Source organism: Schistocerca cancellata, chromosome 2, assembly GCF_023864275.1.
Source record: "Schistocerca cancellata isolate TAMUIC-IGC-003103 chromosome 2, iqSchCanc2.1, whole genome shotgun sequence".
In the NCBI taxonomy this organism is placed as follows: Eukaryota; Metazoa; Arthropoda; class Insecta; order Orthoptera; family Acrididae; genus Schistocerca; species Schistocerca cancellata.
This window is the reverse complement of record NC_064627.1, coordinates 133,324,759-133,347,761: the sequence shown is the minus strand read 5'-3', so window position 1 is coordinate 133,347,761 and position 23,003 is coordinate 133,324,759. Positions and strand designations below refer to the sequence as shown.

Below are 23,003 nucleotides of genomic sequence, written 5' to 3'. Positions count from 1 at the left end.
TAGCCGCTCATCAGACTTACGTTATCGGCTCTTTCTATCTATGATAGATGCTACATTCACTTACCTGACTGGTCTGCACTCTAGTGAAAGCTGACGCAGTGTAGTCCCCAGGATTTCCCTATTGGATTGGTAGGACGAGACACACTGATGGAAAAAATTTAAGGCGAGAGGACGCAGCGTTTTGTCCAGCAACCACAATGTTTCGACAACAGTGAAGTGGCACTGACGAACGGTGAACGTTCAACTGTTTGCTGTGTAGTTAAATCTCATTGAAAGGAGCACACGGTAGTCGATAATAAACACCTCGCACAATACTTGTCGTCCCAAGGAGAGTGAAAAAGAATAGTGTAGCGTACTGCGAGCGAAATTATTATTTTTTTTTAGAGATGATATAAAAATTACGGAGTAAAGAGGCAGCTGTAGCAAAGTCAAAATGCATGTCCGGCACTGCGCTTCGAATGCATTAATGACACAATCCTTGTTCGGTTATGATCTTATTACCGAAACATTTTTGGCTTCAACCCCAGTACTCCAGAAAGGAAAAAAAAAAGCAGGACCGTCCTAGGCTAGGCCTTGGTGAGTTATCTCCCTGCAGCGTTGGCACGTGTGTGCTCGAGCGGCGCAGGAGGGGGCGAAGGCGGCGGCCTTATAAAAGTGGCGCTCCCTGGCTGGTCGGCCGGAACACCCGGGCACTCTTACCAGCTTGCGACATGAGGCCCTCACTGACGCTGGTGGCGCTCTGCGCCCTCGCCGCCGTCGCCTCGGCGACCATCAACCCGGAGCCGCACGTCATCGGTGAGTACACCAAGTTTCGCAACACTCAGATCTGACTTTCTAACGAAAGCGCATGTTTCTTACTTTCCGAGTCAGATGTCTCCAGACTTTCATCTGCACTTCACGAGTTAATATACGATGTTTAGGGGACTTTTCAATGTGTGCTACTGAGAGCGGTATACGCACTCCACTACTTAACCTAAGCACTGTCAAGTGGGGGTGTGCCCCAGGGATCCGTGTTGGGGCCGCCCCTGTTCCTTATTTATATAAATGACATGCCCTCTAGCACTACGGGTAACTCTAAAATATTACTGTTTGCTGATGACACTAGCTTGGTAGTAAAGGATGTTGTGTGCAACATCGCCTCGGTTTCTAATAGTGCAGTACATGACCTCAGTTCCTGGCTTGTAGAAAATAAACTAATGTTAAATAACAGTAAGACTCAGTTTTTAGAGTTTCTAACACACAATTCAGCAAATCCTGACGTTTTAATTTCACAGAAAGGGCATATGATTAGTGTAACTGAACAGTTCAAATTTCTAGATGTTCAGATAGACAGTAAGCTGTGTTGGAAAGCCCACGTTCAGGATCTTGTTCAAAGACGTAATACTGCCGTTTTTACTATTCGAACGGTATCAAAAGTGAGCGATAATTCGACACGAAAATTAGTCTACTTCGCTTATTTTCATTCGCTTATGTCGTACGATATTATATTTTGTAGTAACTCATCTCACGCTGCAAGGATATTTTTGGCTCAGAAACGGGCGGTTCCGGCAATAAGTGGTATGAGTTCACGAACCTCTTGTCGACCTCTGTTCACGAGTCTGCGTATTTTGACACTGGCCTCTCAATGTGTATATTCCTTATTGTCGTTTCTAGTTACCAATATTAATTTATTCCCAAGAATAAGCAGCTTTCACTCGGTTAATACTCGGCAGAAATCAAACCAGCATTTGGATCGGACATTCTTAACTCTTGTGCAAAGAGGTGTGCAAAGAGGTGTGCGTCCATTTTCAATAAGCCGCCACTCGAATTCGAAAATCTTAGCAGTAATCCACACGCTTTGAAATCGAAACCGAAGAGTTTCCTCATGCGTCACGCCTTCTATTCTGTCGAGGAGTTCCTTGAAAAATTAAGCTGATTCTTATTGTGTTGCTGATAGCGTTTACTTAAACTTATGGACTGACTTTTTTCATGTTCATGAACATTTATTTTTATCTGTTATTACTTTTATGTTGTAATTTCATGTACTGACACGTTCCGTGACATTGGAGATTTGCTCCTCAATTTGGTCCTACGGAACTTGACGTGTAAATAAATAAATAAAAAGTACATGGAGGCCTTAAGGGTGAGATACCGAGCGAGGTGACACAGGGGTTGGCACACTGGACTCGCACTCGGCAGGCTACCAATTCAAATCGGCTTCTGACCATCGAGATTCACATTTCCCGCGACTTTCCCTAAATCGTTCCAGGCAGTTACGGGGTGGTTCTTTGGACACAGTCACTTTCTTTGCCTCTCCATGAAACAGTTCGACTTTGTGCTCCGTCTCTAATGATCTCGTAGTCGAGTGGTCGTTAAACCCTAATCTTCCTTCCTTACATCAGTGTGATAGTTTCCACAACGAAGCTCCGTCTCGAAATCAGCCAAGGAAATTCTGGTCGTACATAAAGCACACCAGCGGTGAGACACAACCGGTACTTTCGTTTCGCGATAGCAATGGTAACGTTACCGATGACAACGTCAGTAAAGCGGTGTTACTTAATTACGGTTCATAGCGAAGCAAGGTAAGACGCTTCATGAAAGCAAGTCAACCGATCAAGACCGTAAACCAGCTAGCTTTCTTTCGGAGTATGGTAATGGAACAGCTCAGTCTTTAGCAGTCACATACGACCCTTCGCTGGAAGGAACGAACCACACCTAACGAACGGAAAAAATGGTTCAAATGGCTCTGAGCACTATGGGACTCAACTGCTGAGGTCATTAGTCCCCTAGAACTTAGAACTAGTTAAACCTAACTAACCTAAGGACATCACAAACATCCATGCCCGAGGCAGGATTCGAACCTGCGACGGTGGCGGTCTTGCGGTTCCAGACTACAGCGCCTTTAACCGCACGGCCACTTCGGCCGGCCTAACGAACGGAAATCACTCAAGAAAGGAAATAAAAGTGATCCGATGAATTACACGCCCATATTTTTGACATCAATTTACAGTATGCTTTTGGAACAAGTGGTGTGTTATATACGACATTGCAGAGCACTGCAATATCGTATTTGTCCGCCGAAACCGGGCAAGCGACTTTCAATTAAAAATGTCTCCCCTGCACGGGGATACACATAATGGGCGTACGAGTGCAGTTTGTAGACACAGGGCTGACTTCGTATGGAAGACGGGTCTGGCCGTGTCGTCCTCGGAAAGCGTAATGGTAAGGTGACCGCTCGCGATTAGTTGAAAATTCGGCTTCGAGTCCCTGTGCACCATAAATTTTCGCTGTCATCATTCCGTTATACATATGCTGGTTGTCCGTATTTGCAACTGCGAATACATCTCCTGCATGTACTGAGTAAGAACATTGTGAAATAACCTCGAAGAAATTGACCTGTTGACACATAACCAGCACGCACTGAATAAAAAATCGTTCTTTTGAAACACAAATGGCTCTTGATTCACACAAAATAATAACTGTCGATACAGGATCTCAGACTGATTTCATAATTCTGCACTTCCAGAAGGCTTTCAGCACCGTTCCACACAAGCAACGCCTAATCAAATTGCGTGCCTACGAAGCATTGGTTGTACGACAGGATTCGTGATCTCCTGTCAACAAGGCCTCAGTTCGTAGTACATGGACGGAAAGTTGCCGAGTAAAACAGAAGTGATATCTGACGTTCCCCAAGGAAGTGTTGTACACCCTCCCCTGTTCCCAATTTGTGTGAATGATTTAGGGGACGATCTGAGCACCCATCTTTGATTGGTTGCAGCTGATGCCGACATTTACCGTCTAGTTAAGTCATCTGAAGATCAAAAAACAACTGCAAAATTATTTAGACAGAGAATCTCTATCATGTGAAAAGTGGCAGTCGATTCTAAATAATGAAAAGTCTGAAGTCACTCACATGAGTACTAAAAGTAATCCGTGGAATTTCGGGTACACGATAAGTTACACAAATCTAAACGCCAACAATTCAGCTAAATACCGAGGGATTACAGTTGCGACCAACTTATAGTGGAACAATCGTATTTAAGGAAAGGCGAACTAAAGCCTATGTTTTCTTCACGAAACACTCACAAAGTGCTACAAATCTACTTAAGATACTGCCAACACTTTGCTCGTCCGTCCTCTTCTGGAGTACTGCTGCAAAGTATGGGATCCCTACCAGACAGGATTAGCGAAGGACCCTGGAAAAGTTCAAAGGAGGGCAGATTGCTTTGCATTATCGCATAACAGCGGACAGAGTGTCACATATGATCCGCACTGCGGAGAGATCGTTTCGTGAAATTTCAATCACATACTTTCTTCTGTGACTGCGAAAATATCTTCGTGACTCTACCTACGCAGACAAAAATGACCATCACGATGAAATAAGTAAAATCAACACTCACACGGTATGATTTAGGTTTTTAGTTTTACCATATGCTATTCGAGAGTGAAACGGTCGAAAAATAATGCGGAAGTGCTTGTATGAGTGCTCTGTCAAACACCTAAGTATGAGTTTCAGAGTAGTCACTTAGGTGTATATGTAGTTTACATTGTATCTGACAGTCCCACTCTCTATCACGCTATTCTGTTGGCAGAGGGTACGCGGGAACAAAGGCTTTCAGCTGCAGCCATGCGGCCCAAAATCCTGAAATTGTAGCAGCGTGATCTTTAAGCCAAGTGTGTGCTGCAGGAACTCTTATACACCTTCACTGACTTTGTAACCATGACCCTCGCTATTTTGTAAGTCTCTCTGTAAATAACATCGTCGCTCTCGTAAACGGCTGTACATTGAGCGTGTCTATCAAACAGTCGCACTGGCTGGATTAATTCGTGACAAAAGGATCAGTTTTTAGTTTTTAATTTTGTCTGTCTCTCTGATCAGTTCGGTTTGGTGAGGATATCAGATGGCGAACAATGCTCGTGCGTAAATTAGACTACCTCAGGATGTTTCCATGAAATATAAGTTTACCCTTCCACCGGGGAGGGTGATTTGTATGGCAGCTCCACCTTAAACCGCCCTCGACAGAAACTCATAAACGCTTGGAAGTTTTGTCTCATTCCAGTCTCCAGTTGCCAATCACGTATTAACCTATACTGAAAATGTTTGCGAATACTCTCACATTACGTTACATGTATTATAGGCAGTCTTTCCACTAGGTCCTCACTATCTGAAAGACTGTCTACAGTTCGTAATACGCTTCTAGTGTCACCTCCGTCTTCAACCTTTTGAAGGAAAAATTGTGATCGAATAGAATGAAAATGTTGAAAAGACAGTAGCTTAGAACACTGGTTAAGATAGTGAACCGTAATCTATATTAGTAAGGTTCAAATCCCGATAGCCACAAAACGGTTTCAGTTTTACGTGACTTACGGAAATGTCTTCAGCCTAATACCACAATCATATTCGTCAACAAGATGATAACCGATATCCTCAGTTTCTCTAAAACTCTAATGCACCATATATAATGGCTTCACTGTTGACAAGCTATGAAACGTTCTTTCTTTTAACGTAAGAAAATTTCTTTTGTGGCAACACTTATTGTCATAGTGTCTAAAGGCTGTCGTGTCTGATGAGATGGTTCCCAATTCGAATTGTATTCAGGAACTGTATAAATAAAACAATAATCTGCATACAACAGCAAGTCTTCTGCCACACAGTAATCGTGTACAGTAGTCGAAAAAGTGCAAGTACTTAGCACGTTATAATAAGGAACACTCTTCAGTAGAGCGAACTAAGCATTTCTTGTTTTGCTTTCGGTGACAGACATAGAATATAGACTCGCACAGAATCTCCAACTTGAAACTGAGAAGTCCGCAGCTCGTGGTCGTGCGGTAGCGTTCTCGCTTCCCACGCCCGGGTTCCCGGGTTCGATTCCCGGCGGGGTCAGGGATTTTCTCTGCCTCGTGATGACTGGGTGTTGTGTGCTGTCCTTAGGTTAGTTAGGTTTAAGTAGTTCTAAGTTCTAGGGGACTGATGACCTTAGCAGTTAAGTCCCATAGTGCTCAGAGCCATTTTTTGTGAAACTGAGAAGTGTTTGCATATCAGAGTTCCTACACTGCCAACAGATCTAAATTATGTTATCACTTCGTATCCCATATGTTCCTTACTGATACAGATCAGATTCTACTTGTCGTAATAAGCATAAATGGAAACAAATTTCTCAATTACGAATGTAATTTAACGACTTAGATACCAATATTTGAAATGATGTAGATATATTCACTGTTGTTATCTGCCTTAAAGGGGGTACTACATAACATTACTGGTGTATTTTGTATTTAAAAACAACTCAGGCACACAGTGTCATTCATGTAGTACTTTTCCTACCAGCGGTCTGTCCATAACATTACTGCACTCGAACGATTTCCAAATGCTAGGACTAAATATTGCTTGGCAGTTGTGCTTTAGCTTGAAGTAGCGTTACAACACAGTAGTTGCCCGAAGTATGTAGACATAGGAATTCATTCAAAGAACCACACACAGAACGAAGTTCTTGCTTGTGCGATGTTTATACCAAAGCTCCTTAAAAGTGGTTACAATATTCGGTTGCCTGCACACATATTGTCTGAATAAAAGTCTCCAGAGTCATGGGGTGAAATTTTGTACAGCTAAATTAGGTTCTCTTCTTTTGATATTTTCTGTACTGCAGTTATACCCTTTCATCAGTTCTAGCGATTTCTCTCTTTTCCTTCGATATATAATAGTTTATAACTATTCCATTTCAACTACTACACACTCCTGTTTCAAGAACCCATTGCCGAAATTTCGGATAATAATTGCTTAAGCATAGGAATTAGCCCCATTTCAGTATAGATATTAAGCATAAATTACATTTTTCTTAATGGTATTAACTCAAATTTAATATTACTTTCCTCTCTGCTGCCATGTAAGTTTTGTTGCCAGTGAAGCAACAATCACATTGGATATTCCATGTCGCCTTAATTTGTCTTTGATTGTGATGTGGCGATTTAACTCACACAGCAATATTTCTACGACAGTGCACTTGAAAAAAGAAGTATTAGCTTCTCTACAATTTTTTCTGTTCTCAATGTATTGGTAATATCGTAGTGGTTACCACTGTCACCATTGGTCTTAGAAATGAGCTACTCATTAAGGAAGTATTTTAAACGCTTTTCACATTAGATTTTCGCACAGATTTGTTCTAGTTTTGAACATTTTCTTTACTGCGTAATTCATTGTTTGAGCCCGTAAACGATAAAAATTCGTACACACTTCTTGCACATTAGAACAGAGGCACGTCTTTATGCTTTTCTAGGCAATAGCCAGGCTTTCAAATACCGTTGCTGCTATTAAACCGAATATTTCGGGCCGCAAAGAAATGTCGTAGCATGTGACATACCTTTTTCGTATAACCTAATGCACTGCGCAGACGGAAAGTGATGAGCCCAAATGGTTCAAATGGCTCTGAGCACTATGGGACTTAACATCTATGGTATTCAGTCCCCTAGAACTTAGAACTACTTAAACCTAACTAACCTAACGACAGCACACAACACCCAGCCATCACGAGGCAGAGAAAATTCCTGACCCCGCCGGGAATCGAACCCGGGAACCCGGGCGTGGGGAGCGAGAACGCTACCGCACGACCACGAGATGCGGGCGATGAGCCCAAGAGATGTAGCGGTATAATAAGTGGAACTGGAGAGTGTTCTTAGTGATGAAAGAATGATTCCCTTCATTTGATAAAGCCATCAAGACAATGTTATCGAGATTAATAGGCCGGTAGATCATTCGCAGATTTGGAAAAATCTGAAAAGGTTTTGGGAAAGCAAAAGGATTTCATTTACCTGAGTGACACGCTGTAATGAAGTACATCAAACCCGATGGCAAATTTTTACCTTAGTAGTGAGAAACTTTTTTCACAAACATAACGTTACGAAATGTCTTCTCCTTGCAGCGGACAAGGATTTCCTTCTGAGGCAGAAGAAGCTGCTAGAAGTTTTCTGGCATGTCGGACAACCCACCGTAGACCCCGAGCAGAAGAAGATTTCGGAAACCTTCAATCTTGAAGAGAATGTCAACAACTTCAAAGTAAATCAAACTTTAACGTACAGCTTGTGACTACTCTCTTTGAATATACTGATTTCATGTATTTTGTCGTCGTTGCGATAAGTTATACTGAAGTACTGTTTCTGACTCCCCTTTGCAGGATCCAGAACTCGTGAAGAAGTTCGTGAATTACTACACTCACGGCTACTTCAAGGAGCGTGGAGAACAGTTCTCCATCTACAACAAGCTTGACCAGATTCAGGCTAAGGCCCTTGTCGACCTTTTGTACCAGGCGAATGACTTCGAGACTTTTTACAAGGTAAAGAAAATGCAGTGTGTAGCGAAATGTGATTATTGAAGAAGTATGCTTTTGGTTTGTCCTGTGGAATGAAAGGCATCTTAAAGTTGTCCGCTTTTTCTAGAATGGTATTTAAGTTGGATACTAAAATCTATTTCACTCGATATTACGAATAACGGTGCACACTGACGTTGATAAAGATTTTTGTGGTGGGTCTCGAATGTGTAACACTGTGTCACTAACTTGTGCTCGTTAAACTTCTAGGTTAGCCTGATGCATGAGGAAAATATATTTTGTAAACATCTCACTGATAGTGTACTCTTGTCGCTATGTCTATGAAGCGTAAGAGGCAGATCGGTACAGAGTAGTAATACATAGGTAACAGATGGATGGGTTTCGAGTAACGTAGTGCAACTCTCCTCGTATCTATTTTCTGAGAGTTTTTAGTGGCTTATTAGAGGTTCAGTGTACCTAACAGAAACGTAAGTAAGTTTATCGTTGGTAGTAGCTAGCCTGACTGAAAGTGAAGAAGAATTACAGGATGTGCTGAATGGAATGAGCAGTCTAATGAGTACAGAATATGGACTGAGAGTAAATCGAAGAAGGCGAAAGTAATGAGAAGTTGTACAAATGAGAACAGGAAGAAGCTTAATATCAGGATTGATGGTCACGAAGTAGATGAAGTTAAGGAATTCTGCCACCTAGGCAGTAAAATAGCCAATGACGGACGGAGGAAGGAGGACATCATAAGCAGGCAGAAGGGCATTCCTGGACAAGAGAAGTCTACTAGTGGCAAACATAGTCCTTGATTTGGGGAAGAAATTTATGAGAATGTACGCTTGCAGCACAGCATCGTATGGTAGTGAAACATGGACTGTGAGAAAACCTGAACAGAAGCGAATAGAAGCACTTTAGATGTGATCTATACACGAATATTGAAATTTAGGTAGACCGTTAAGGTAAGGAATTAGGAGGTTCTGCACAGAATCGCAGAGGAAAGCAATATGTGGAAAACACTGCGGAGGAGAAGGGACAAGTTAGTAGGACATCTGTCAAGACAACAGGGAAGGACTTCCATGGTACTAGATGGAAATGTAGGGGGCCAAAACGGTAGAGGAAGGCAGAGACTGGAATACATGCAGTAAATGATTGAGGACGTAGGTCGCAGGTGCTACTCTGAGATGAAGAAGTTGGGACAGGAAAGGAATTCGTGGCGGGCCGCATCAAAGCAGTCAGGGAAAAAGAAGAAGAGGGAAAAAAATGTTCCTAACAGTGTGTAAGGCACTACACTGCAAAGACCGCACGCATGATTTAAGTGAAGTGTGTGTGTGTGTGTGTGTGTGTGTGTGTGTGTCTGTGTGTGTGTGTGTGAGAGAGAGAGAGAGAGAGAGAGATAGACAGAGAGAGTTAGTGTGTGAGTGACCTGACCTTTTTCTCGTTAGCCTCTCCATGTTCTTCAGTCACTGCAGTGCGTAGTACTAAAAGTATCGTTTGCTTAAAGCAATTTTAATTTACAGGTTAAAAATTTGTCTAGCATGAAAACTTAAAATCATTTACACGAGTCACAAGTGTTACTTTTCCGAGTACAGCATGAACATTGGGATGATGGAAAAACTTGATGAAGGATGCCATATTGGAGTTTCATTTTACTATCGTTTCAGTTTCTTGGTTATTTTCAGTTCTTTAGTTGAATTAGGAAAGTAATTCGTAGAGGCTCTACCAGATACATTAATTCAGTCGCATATAATAAACGTCTATTATTTCTGGTTTTTGAGGTGCACTGTGAACTATGGTGATACTTTTAACGTATCTGCCATTCCAAATATTCATTTTTATACATTTAACTCTTGAAGGTTTTAGTAAATGCTAATCGTAAACTTGATACTTTCGGCTCGACGCCCAACAGTGGTTACCGGAGTGTGAACGTAGATACCGATGGTTGCGTAATACAATTGCCTACATCAGTGTTGCTGGTTTCCAGACGTCCGTGTGGGCCAGGGACCACCTGAACGAGGGCCTGTTCGTGTACGCTCTGAACGTGGCCAAGCTGCACCGCGAGGACCTGTTCGACGTGGTGCTGCCCCCCTTCTACGAGCTGTACCCGCACCTGTACGTCAGCCCTGACGTCATCAAGGAGGCGTGGGAAGCCGCCTTGCAAGGTACCACACAACACTGCATCATTCTCTAGCCACGCAGTTCATCACATTGTAAACATTTGTACAGCACGTCTCTACGCTTACAGCCAGCCGAAGTGGCCGAGCGGTTCTAGGCGCTTCAGTCTGCAACCGCGCGGCCTCTACGGTCGCAGGTTAGAATCCTGCCTCGGGCATGGATGTGTGCGATGTCAATAGGTTATATAGGTTTAAGTAGCTCTAAACTCTAGGGGACTGATGGCCTATCAGTCCCCATTTGTTCTACACTTACAGTATTTTATTAAGTATGCGGGGAGAGCATCATGGGAATTCTGATAACCTAAATTGTCTGAAGATAGAGCCAATTACCCCGCGAAGCACTGCTTACAAAGTGTCGATACTGAGACTGAGAGTAAAATCTGAATAGTTTTCTGCCTCCTGCGGGTCGCTTCCGTAGGGATCGGGAACACAAGATCAGACCAATAACAACAAACATGACGCATTTAAACTATCATTCTTCTTGCGGTCTATAAGCGATGGGAAGTAACCCTACATTCTGTGCACTTCAAAGTAGTCTCTGCCATACACTTGATAGTGGTTTAGAGAGTGAGTAGATCGACGCAGACAGACGCTTCTCGTCTCACAGACATACAGATCAGGCAGTAGGACGTTTCTATTAAAGCTTTCCCACGTAACAAATGTTCCTAAAGGTATCGAGCAATTACTGAAAGTAAGTGTAATGTCAATGTCGAAACTTACAGCTCTCTGATCTTATCTTTTCATCGAAATATCTCGGCGCTTTAGCGACGTCATGCGAAGTAAGTTACGTAGGTCTCAGAAACTCGGTTTATGTCTCGTTATTGGCCGTTGTTAACTAATAAAACCGTTCCAAACAACTAACATATGCAGTGAGAGAATAATAAGAGAAAAATTTTAATAAGCCTAAATAATTCTTTTCATTGCAATAGTTCATACATTAGAACTAGGCAGCAGTTCCTGTGCTTCGATTGCCAAACTCAATTCAGTTGATGCTCAATACTCTATAAGGGCAGCCGCCTATGCCGCCATCTGTGTGGCGAGCCCAATGTACTTCACTATTTATAAACGTAAATGAAAATTCCACATTTTTCGAAATTTCGAATGACGTCTAACACATATAGTCACACAGTTGACATCTCTAAAATATTTCTCTTTATTTTTTTTTTGTTATTAATATAACAAAAATGGCAGCCAATCCGTGCGCCCATAGGTGACGTAGTGATTATTTCAATAGACTCGGACTCAGTACAAAAGAATGTCATATACTTGCCCCAGCATCCACATTATATTTGATTGGTCCTGCAGCAATTATAACAAATGCTGGGGCTGTAAGTTTCGAAATAACGCAGGCAGCATCTTTCCCCAACCATGAAAGGTCCGAGTCTATGCTGCAAAACGAGAACAAAGCACGAAAACATTGCTTGTCATGAAAATATCCTCCATTCATGGTCCTGTGGCACTTCAGATGGCATCAACCCAGTTATAAGTAGTTCTTCGCCGACTCCTTTCAAGAGTTTAATTGTTTCTATTCGGTGTTGGACCATACCGGTTAATAATTGTGAAACTTCCCCTTTGGAAAATTTATGAATTACTGTGCTGGTAAACTTCTTACGTTATTTGATTTTCAAACAGCTGAGCAAAACTGAACATAGTCAGACATTTCTCTCTTTACTTATTCTCATCAACACTAAACTGACACACAATATTTTTAGGGCAACGTAATCTGACTTTCAGAAATCCCTACAAAAGAATGGCCCTGACTAACATTAACCTGTACCTTTCACAAATCACTTACCTCACAAAAATCTTCATTACGCAAACTACTGGAACACAGCGACCGCCAATACTGCCACATAAGTAAAAGATTCTAACTACTGAAGGCACTAACTACTGAGAGGCATAGTTAGCAAATGAAAGATTTTGATAGAGAACAAACAATGTATTTACCTTAATAGTGTTCAAAAGTCATAATATATATATCAGTCTTACAAATATCCTTTTTCTGACGGACACACGTCCAGATCGTCCGCGCTCAAAATTCTGCCATCTCTCTCCCCACATCCACCACTGCTGGCGGCCCACCTCCAACTGCGTAACGCTACGCGCTGTTCACATCCACCTGCCCAACACTACAATAGCAAATATTCCAACAAAGCAAATCAGCCACAGACTGCACGCAGCACAGTCAGTGATTTTCATACAGAGCGCTACGTGGCGTTACCAACATAGAAACCTAAACAGCATACATACAATTGGTTGTAGCAGTACCCACTACACTTTTTGTGATCTACTTTCTGGTATAATGAGGTGCTACGAATAACTCTCTTGTACCAGCCTATTCATCTCAGATTAGTAGTTGCATCAACGTCCTCAGTAGTTTGTTGGATAGATTAAAACTTGTTACTTCAACTACAGTTATTTCCCTCAGTATGTGCCTCTAGTACCAAGGAAGTTATTCCGGGATGTCTTAACACGTGTACTGCCCGCCCTACTTGACAATGTATCCCACATTTTCCTCTCCTCGCCGATTTGGCGAAAACCCTCCTCACCTCTTCTCTATTGCAAAATTAGCTATTAACATATTTGTCCGTAAATAAATCAGCCAGTTCTCGTTCCGCTATCCAACAGGCAAGGCCTTCAACAAGGAGAACCCTTACGTGATCCGCGTCAACTACAGCGGGCAGCCGTTCGCTCGCAACGCCGATGAGCTGGTCTCGTACTATACTGAGGACATAGGCCTCAACGCCTACCTGGACTTCATGCACTACCGCTACCCCTTCTGGGCCAAGATGCCGGAGTATAACCAGGCCAACTACACACGCCGCGGAGACCAGTTCTACTACGGCATCAAGGCCATCGTCGGCAGGTACAACCTGGAGAGGCTGTCGAACCACCTCCCAGACGTAGAGCCCATCGACTACACGAAGCCCATCAACGGAGTCGTCCCCCAGGGTCCCCTCGTGCAGTACCTGAGCACGCTGGAGAAGAGGCTTCGTGAAGCCATCGATGCAGGATTTGTATTTGACGTAAGTCCAAAGACAGAACCCTTATTTGATATGTTGGACTGTACGTTCCAGTGGCGTGTAAAACATTTTCTCTTTTCAGAGCAACTTCACAAGATACTCACTGAATGACCCTCTCAGCATTGAGATCCTTGGAAGAATTGTGGAAGGCAATGCGGATTCCATCAACAAGGACTACTACGGCTCGTTCTACAGAAGCCTCCTTTCTCTCGCTGCCGGTCCAAACGTAAGTACTGGTTTAATGCCTGTCTCTTTGCTGTGGAATGCCATTCTCCGAGTCAGTGCCTGTTTTATTAGACTATGTTTTATTTCTCTTCTAGAGCGTCACCCCAGCCTCTTCCTTCAGCAACCCCGCCTTCTACAAGGTTGCTGCGCGAGTTGCCTCTATCCTTGATCAGTTTAAGGAGAGGCTCGGACCTTATCCAGTAGAACAGGTACGACACAAAATAGTCTTAAACTACACAAGTGCGGTTCCTTGATTATTACAATTGTCGTAGGCTGTTGCCCGAAACAGTCTCAGTATAGTTCATTACTTACATGCTCAAACGCAGTGATAGATCTTATGACAGTTAAGGTTTATTGGTAAAATGGGGCAATAGAGCAGAAGAATGTAACAGTTCCAGCAAGGTTACTAAATAATAAGGTTGGGCAGTAAGCGCTCTGCTCTGCCATTGGCTGTCCTAGTGACGTCAGCGTGGAAGCAAGCGCTCACAAGCAGACGACACGGCATGCGCGTTTACGTAAAGTTTTTGGCGGAAGATTTTGTTTATACCAGAATTGAGATGTCTAAACTGCTTTTCTGCTGCTAAAATATTACAGTTAAAACTGATGAGTTATATTCTTTCGCAGTTTATGCCTCAAACATCGGTAAAATATCAGATCACAACCACACTGACACACACTTGAAATTCGAAACATTGGCTCAAATAATTCAGAAACTATTCATTTAATCGCATTGAAATGAATTTACTTAAGAGCTCGAAGTTGCACACAATTGTTTGTAAGAACAGCATTCCTTCTTTCTGAAGCCGCTATAGTATTCATCAAAGTAACTTTATCTGTGTCTGAAAAAAAACTGTCATCTGTACATGTGCTCTTATTATCATTACTCTTATTTGGTGACAGCTTTTCCAGAGTTTCCAGAGATCTCTTATGTGGCTCTCGTTTCTTATACCGTTTGGATCTGTCTTGTGTTGCGGGTGACACATTGACAGTCGCACTACTGCACGGCAAATTGCACGAAGGAACTACATCTGGCTTGAGCATTCTTTTTCGGGGCAAATTAAGCAATTCAGACTGAAAATCCCTTAAGTAATCTGTTTCTGCGAAATGGCGAGAACATATTCGTGCATGCGCCACATTTACACTGTCTTTCCTACAACATTTCGACAATCATAGTTTTTGTAATGTTTCATTACGCGGGAAACTGTGATACATTACGTCAGTTCCCTTTGTGCTCCGGTTGTAGGAAAAACAGCCCGCAACAGCACAGCCTGGCATTGTAAAAATTAATTTTCTGACTCACTTGTAGATTCTCCAATAAGAATATCATAGGACGAACCATAAATTATAGAGCTGGCGAACACAATGTTGATCCCGCTGTCCACTATCGCTATTTCAGTTCCGAATCAAATATCAATTACAGCAAAAACCATTAACACTCCCGAATTCCGAATGTTTCCGCTGTTGACTGAGTACCTCAGAAGAAAGAACTCAGTCAAAATACTCCTTCAAACACAAAACAACACAAGAAAAACAATCACAGACAATTCGAACTGTGTACTGTTTGGCACAGCTGCTTCCACCGTGACGTCATGCGCACAACTGAGAAAACACGTTGCTTTCTGCGCATCGCTTTCTGCGGCCCCCTGAGCTCCAGTTCCTTTCAGCTGTAAAAACATAGATTTCAGTCCATTGTGCAAAGAAAGTATGAGAGAAGTGTTATGACCTATACTGAGTTTTTGCTATCAAGTGTCACAGCACAAACACACATTACGCATTTGTAAATGTAAGCCAGTCCATGCCAGTTACGAAATTTCAGCACCGTCGTAGTCACCACCATTGTAGACGACATACTCAATTTACAGTGCTGAATTCTGCATCATTGTCCTGCGAGATTCACTGACATGCGAAAAAAAGCATATCGCATTGTAGTTACTACCTCAATGCTGACACTATCCCGATATGACACTGAAAAGTATCGCAATGAGATATGCAGTAAAATAACGCACTGACACGCAGAATATGAACAGGTCGTGCACTGTTGCGTACAACACCAGAGCAATTAAAACAGAACACCTAACGTAATATGATCCCACCTATCTGACTTTTTAATATATTTTACTACTAATGTACTCAGAAGTCCACGTATAGCAGTGCCTAATCATTTCTTCTGGTTCGAGTTACTTGTAAACATCATGCAAATGGGTGATATGTGTTATTATACGTACTGCTATTGAACTTCTATAAACAGCGCAGCCACAAAAACTTCTCTGTCTGTAACTTTTCGCTGTTCTGTAAATATTCCAACATAAATTAGGCCATTAAATGTATAAGCAACTATTCCCCTAAAAGTTATCAGCTATATCGGCGAAAGAGATTCATACTGTAGTAGTACCAGTTTTCTATTATATTTTATTACAAATGGTTCAAATGGCTCTGAGCACTATGGGACTTAACATCTATGGTCATCAGTCCCCTAGAACTTAGAACTACTTAAACCTAACTAACCTAAGGACAGCACACAACACCCAGCCATCACGAGGCAGAGAAAATCCCTGACCCCGCCGGGAATCGAACCCGGGAACCCGGGCGGGGGAAGCGAGAACGCTACCGCACGACCACGAGATGCGAGCTTTTGGTACATTATATATTAGATTTTATAATGCAAAGAAACTGATTTTAATCGATCGGATTGCCAGAGAAAAGTAAAATTGCTTACTAACAAGTTGCTTCCTACAGATGACGTTAGTCACAGTGGACGGTAAAGTTAGGAATAGTGCAATAGGGAGGGGTGGACATATATCAGATGTCAGCCTGACCATCGAGGTTTGTATTTGTTGTTCTTTTTGTCTTTCCGAAACAACTTCGCAGGAATGTCGACTTGGGCAATTCATGAAGGACATTCGATCGTACCGTGATACATTACTACCTAGCCCACACACGACGCGATAATCTACTATTTTATCGCACTTGTAGTTGCTTGACAGCATTTCCTTGTCTTCCAAGAATTCGTATATTATTGCTATGCATAACACAGGCTCATGTAGCTCAAGAACGCGTACCAGTAATATTTTCCTCACGGAATGCGCGGTTGGTTTGCTTAAATTTCCCAAATACACAAAATTTCATTTTCCGCTTCACGTAATTGCTGTAGTTTACTAGACAGAGGCCGGAACTGCCGGAAAGCACGCAGTACAAGGTGCCAGAGGAGGAAGATGGCACGGTTTCCGCCTGGATGACACAACCCGTTTTCTTTCCAGATGCTGCTGCCTGGTGTGAAAGTCGAGAGCCTGACCGTCGACAAGCTGGTGACGTACTTCGACGACTACGATTTCGAGCTGAATAACGCTATTCCGGTCGAAAGCGTGGAGGAAGGCGCCAAGCTGAATGTAGTCGCCCGCACGCAGCGGCTGACGCACAAGCCGTTCAACTACCACATCAAGGTCACCAGTGACAGGGACATCGACGTGTTCGTGCGCTTCTTCTTCGGCCCCCGCTACGACGTCTACGGCAAGGAGCTGACCGCCAACGAGAAGAGGCACAACATGCTCTACACCGACTCATTCGTCTTTAAACGTAAGTTTATTGAACCGGTTAACAAAACGATTATGTTACATAATCAGTGATCACGAGATGAGGTAATTCAGTGTATGACGCTGATTTTCAAGAGCATATAATGAAACTGATAATAGAATCGCGCAGTTTTATACCTGTTAAATATCTCACTAAGGATGATTTTTAGATGTTGCTCCACAAGTAATATAATTAAGAAAATATATTTACTACGTAAAAATACATAACTGATAGACCATATAATAAAATAACAGGTGATCAAACTACTAAAACATAAAATTCGAACAGTCCACAGTACCTGTATTTATTGAAGTCATTTAGAGACTCACACAACCGGTTTCACAACTTTTAAATCGCATCATCCAGTATATATCACAATAGAAAATTTTTACAAAATAATACTCTGATAATGGTGAAATGAAGTCACCTGAGACATCTTAAAGTACTAAGTGAATAGATTTAAACAAGGATGTATCATAGAATAAAATTTTTGTATAGATATACACCAGAAGACGCAATTTAAAAGTAGCGAAACCCATTGTATGAGTCTCTAAACGACTTCAGTAAATGCAGCTACTGCTTGCTGTTGGACCTATAGTTTCAACACCTCTATACTGATGGTCATTCAGTTATGTATAATTACTTTAGTTGTGCCCGCCCTAGTTTCTAAAATTAGCTACCATTATGTAAAAATGTGTCGATTCTATTCTTCTCATTCCAAGAGTATGCATTTTCAGCATTTCGTAACCGTGAGAGATACCAGACTCAATATTAGCTCTCGACAGTTTCAAAAATCTAACTTCAACTACATATAAATACAAATTATCTATTTCCTTCTATCAGTCATACCAGTTCATGAATTTAGACAACATTATCAATGAAGTGCAGCTATCTGTTGCTATATTTAGGTTAAAATCAAAAGTAGAGATGGCCATAATATTTGTTGATTTACCGATTTCGGTTTATCTGAAAGCCATCTTCAGAATTTTTGGTCCCCTATGGCTGGTACTGTGGTGGTGGCGCCTCCTCGGTGTTCTGGCGATACCATGATCACACACTGTCAATAATCTGAACATGGTTTTAACATAAACCGAAATCGGTAAATCAACAAATTTATTGTCATATCGACTGTTGATTTTAACCTAAAGTCACACTAGTATTTCACAGTTATACTTGGCACTCAATCTGTAGAAAGCTGTACTTGACAGTCATTCTGACCACAAAAAAACGTGATTTCGCGGCATATTTCCACACCTCGAGCACACAGTTCCTTCTTTCCGGTGCATCAGTTTGTTGGTTTCATACCGGAATCATCAATTAAGCAAGTCATAAAAAGCTTTATGTGATTTAGAAATGAAGAAAACTGGATATGAGTGATTGGCATCGTTGGCATGGCGGCCCCATCCTGAGAAGTTCGGCCACCAGGTGCATCGAAGCTACGGGCGGAGAAAATCTCCAACCTGGTGGGGAGTCGAACCCGGGCCCGATTGCATGAAAGGCGAGCACGTTACCACCCAGCTAAGCACTCAGACATTTAGAAATGATTTTAGGTGTGTCTGGGCCTCGGGGTTAACAAACGTTTCGGCACCAAATGCTGCGTGCAAATGTACCTGTACCTGGGAAACCTAGGTGGCTCTCTCCACTACATCACAAAACGAATCAGAAGCGACCGGAGACGCTAGTGTTATTACTCTGGTCTTCAGTCCGAAGACTGCTTTGTTGAAATTCTCCACGCTAGGTAAAGCTGTGCATAGCTACTGCCCCGACCTACGCCCATTTCAACCAGCCTACTGTACTCATATCTTTGACTACCTCTACAACTACACCTCCCCCCCTCTGCCCCTCCTCCATCTCCCACCATTTCCAAATTCACGATTCCCTGATGGTTCAAGGTGTTTCCTATGAACCGATACCTTCTTTTGTTCTAGTTTTGCCACAAAGTTCTTTGTTCCACCCATCAAATTTAGTACCTGCTTATTAGTTACTCAGTCCACCCATTCAGTTTTCAAAATTGTTCTGTAGAACCACACTTCAAATTCTTGTATTTTCTTATTATGTGACCCGTTTATCGTTCACGTTCCCCACTCCTTATAAAGGAACGCTCCACACCAATTTATATCTTAGCAAACGACTAAAATAATCTGCAGTGACTAATTTTCAGTAATTCATATGATTAATAATCGAATTTAAAAACTTAATATTGTGTCATAACCTAGCCATTAAGAAGTATAATCTGAGGTTTAAATATTATCGCAGTAATTCAGGCACTAAATTTGGAAACTGTCTAGCTTTCTTGAGGCAGTGTAGCCTGTGGCGCACAAGTTATCCACACTGTATCCATCTAGAACTGAGAATGAGAGCATTTAGTGGCTGACAAAAATCTTTATACGTAAGTTGCAACCATTCGGAAACATTTTCTTTCTGATACTCAATATAGCGAAAGGGATTAACGTTATCGCACATTACAGTTACGATGTTCAATGCAGCAAAACTTCAACATCAGATGTGACGTTTTAATTTATAACTTCTTCACAGCTGGCTCTGTTCGCAATACAATTAGCACGCAATATCCACGTATATCACTGAGTGTATCTGCAAATTTACATCACTGTACGACGTATAGCTAATGAGCTACGGCCGGCTGTAGTGGCCGAGCGGTTCTAGGCGCTTCAGTCCGGAACCGCGCGACTGCTACAGTCGCAAGTTCGAATCCTGCCTTGGGCATGGATGTGTGTGATGTTCTGAGGTTAGTTAGGTTTAAGTAGTTCTACGTTCTAGGGGACTGACAGTCCCATAGTGCTCAGAGGCATTTTTTTAATGAGCTACGACGTCATAAATATTGAGAGTCGTGAAACACCAAGTTTTGCTTCCAATGGACCCCAAATTACCAACTATACACTGATCTAGTGACTGACAAAGAGACCACTTAGCGACGTCCAAGAAAGTTTAAACACAATTTTAAAGCTTTTCTAAACATTTTCTCGCCTAAAGACTCAATGTCAGATATTCAACACACATTCTTACACTTAAAGTAATCTGAAATTTGAAGCTTTTTTACATATAGGAGTTGGATTCTTTAAAGAATCGAGGGTTTATTCTTGCTTCTATGGGCCGCAAACAGTGTGATAAGTTATGATGATACCTGACATTGCCAGATGTATTGGAGGCGGTCTCAGAATTTAAACACGGTTGTTCTTATTACAGAAGTTTATTCGCCCAGATCGCCCAAAAAATACACAGTGATTAATACTTACAGCGAAATTAAATCGACATCTTCACACAGTTGCATTGATTTTTTTATTTATTTATTTATTTTTTTATGAGGCCACTCCACTTCGTCGACTGTTTACATTAACTGGACACAATGTGTAGAGAAGACTTTCCACAGTACTGACTCTCGTCATAGTATAGGAGCACAACTGTGCGAACAATGCACAATAGTTACAAATTGTGGTGTGCATACTGTAAGACCCTCGGTACACACACCATCAGATTATTTGACTTGTCGCTCTAACGAAGTAGGCGAGTGTCAGCAATATATCTTGTGGTCTTATCGTGGCGTGTTTATCTTCTGCCGTTAGGTCAGACGATAGAAATCCCACTTGCCCGCTTAGAGTAGCAGATTGACGGTGACCAACTTTAAACAGAACTTGATTAATTTTCACACACATTTATTAAAATAATAACAATCATAAATCTTACTTAACTTGATTCTGGATGCTATTTACAACTGACAATCTGCGGTTCCTCTGGTCTTGGTACGTTAATCTTATTCTCACATATCTCTGATACTTGACAAAGTGTCTCTTCATTTATCTTCATGGCTATGTACAGGAATGTGGTAATCTTATTAGGCGCAGACTGAAACTTGACTATAGACTGGTACAGACTAATGCAGACTAAGGCAGACTAATTCAGACTAATGCAGACTGGTACAGACTGGTGCAGACTGACTAATCGGAGGTCTGTACACTCGTTATAATACCTCGCGCGTTCAGGTATCACTGCGCAAGTGTGATCCGCGAGGAGAAAGGTTCTGCGTTAGCAGCAATCTCATTGGCTGCGTTACATATTAATACACGGATCGGTGGGAGCAGAATTTGGTCCGTCTCTGAGACAGCGTCATCTCGTAGTGCGGAGACAGACGAGCGCTGCGCCTGCGTTGTTGTGCTTAGCAGGACGCGCTCTAGTGGGAAAGTTGTGTACGCGCTGACTACGCGGAACTATGTACACAACACAAATAAAATACCTACGACGTATATAACATGTTTTGCTCTGGTCGATATCTGATAGGAAAGTTTCCAGTAGCAGAGCATATTTATTGTACAAGATATTTATCCATAACTGAACACAAAACTTCATGGAAGTCAAATTTTATTGTAGTTTGGGGGAAATGTATGTATTCATAAAATTTCACTTTCTGTTTCAGTGAAAAAGGGCGAGAACGAGCTGGTGCGAAACTCGAGGCAGTTCAATTACTACGGCCAACTGCCTCTGACCTACAGCAAGCTCTACCACCGCACCGTAGCGGCCATCAAGAGCGGCTCGGAGGTCTACGTGGACGACTTCGTGAAGAAGTACGGCGACCCCGAGGGTCTGATACTGCCCCGCGGAACACGCAGTGGCCTGCCGCTCAGCAGCTACGTCATCATCACCCCGTTCACGCACAAGACCATCAGCAGGATCAACCCCTACACCGACGACATCGGCGCCAAGATCTCCTTCTTCCCCTTCGACAGGCCCATCAACGAGCTCGAGTTCGACGTGCCCAACTCGTACTTTGGAGAAGCTGTCGTGGTGCACAGGAGTGGTGATGAGGTCATCAAAGCCTAAGTGATAAGGGTCACTTTGTGCCTGACACTCATCTTTAGCATAGTATTACCTTAACATTGTAACACGTATTTGAATAAAGCTTAATTTTCTAATAAACGACATTCATTAGTTTCTTTTTTAATTTTAACTCCTCATGATGTTAGCGCAGGAATAGACAAAAGTAATTGCATCTCTGGTAAGGGAAATACACGCAATAGACAATATCGTAGCGGTTAAAACACTTGATTTCCGTTTCAGCCATTCTAATCTTGGGTATTTTCCACTTCTGTAGTTGTAATAAGGTATGACATTATAGACCCATCTCATTAATGTGGTCAGTGTGACTTCGAGCAAGCAAGGTGATTTACTACACTTCGTTTTCAATGCCGGGCACGCATGCCTTGCAGACTGCATTTGAGTGGTGCCTGAAAGTTACGGCCTCAGTAAGTCTGTATATTCCAGCTCCAATCCTAAAATATCATTAGTTATTCAGCACTCGGAGACAAGCTGGAGATTACTGACTTACACAAGAACTGTACGCGTTTTGGGATAAAAATACGTGTAGCTTCGAACACATTCGTGCTTTAATGATACATTTTCATATTGTTTCTATATCACCGCATAACCCAGTTAGTTATTCCAGCAAGTCAATGAAGTCATTAGGATAACAAGCCTGCAACCACTTCGTTTGTTAAGCGAGAGGATATAGTCCGATTTAATAGTCTCATAGTGTGGTCCTTGGACACAGGAAACGGTTAGAATGGTTGGAAACGTAATGGTAGTTCAACTGTTGTCATATACTTCGCAAGTGTTCGAAGTAATAGTTGTCCACCATTGGGCAAGTATAACACTTAGGTGCCGTGGAACACACTAATGTACTAAGTTTGACCGCGATTGCATCTAATGGACAAAGGTAT

General features: G+C 42.2%; 1 protein-coding gene across 1 annotated transcript; it reads left to right on the top strand.

Moving 5' to 3' along the window:
* The first annotated feature begins 639 nt into the window (after positions 1-639).
* Positions 640-22,208, top strand: LOC126161399 (allergen Cr-PI-like). Its single transcript, XM_049917176.1, has 9 exons — positions 640-795; positions 7,896-8,029; positions 8,148-8,306; positions 10,267-10,444; positions 13,085-13,482; positions 13,562-13,705; positions 13,800-13,913; positions 16,962-17,277; positions 21,704-22,208. The coding sequence occupies exons 1-9, from the start codon at positions 711-713 to the stop codon at positions 22,105-22,107; spliced, it is 1,932 nt and encodes a 643-aa protein (XP_049773133.1). The 5' UTR covers positions 640-710; the 3' UTR covers positions 22,108-22,208.
* The last annotated feature ends 795 nt before the right edge of the window (positions 22,209-23,003 follow it).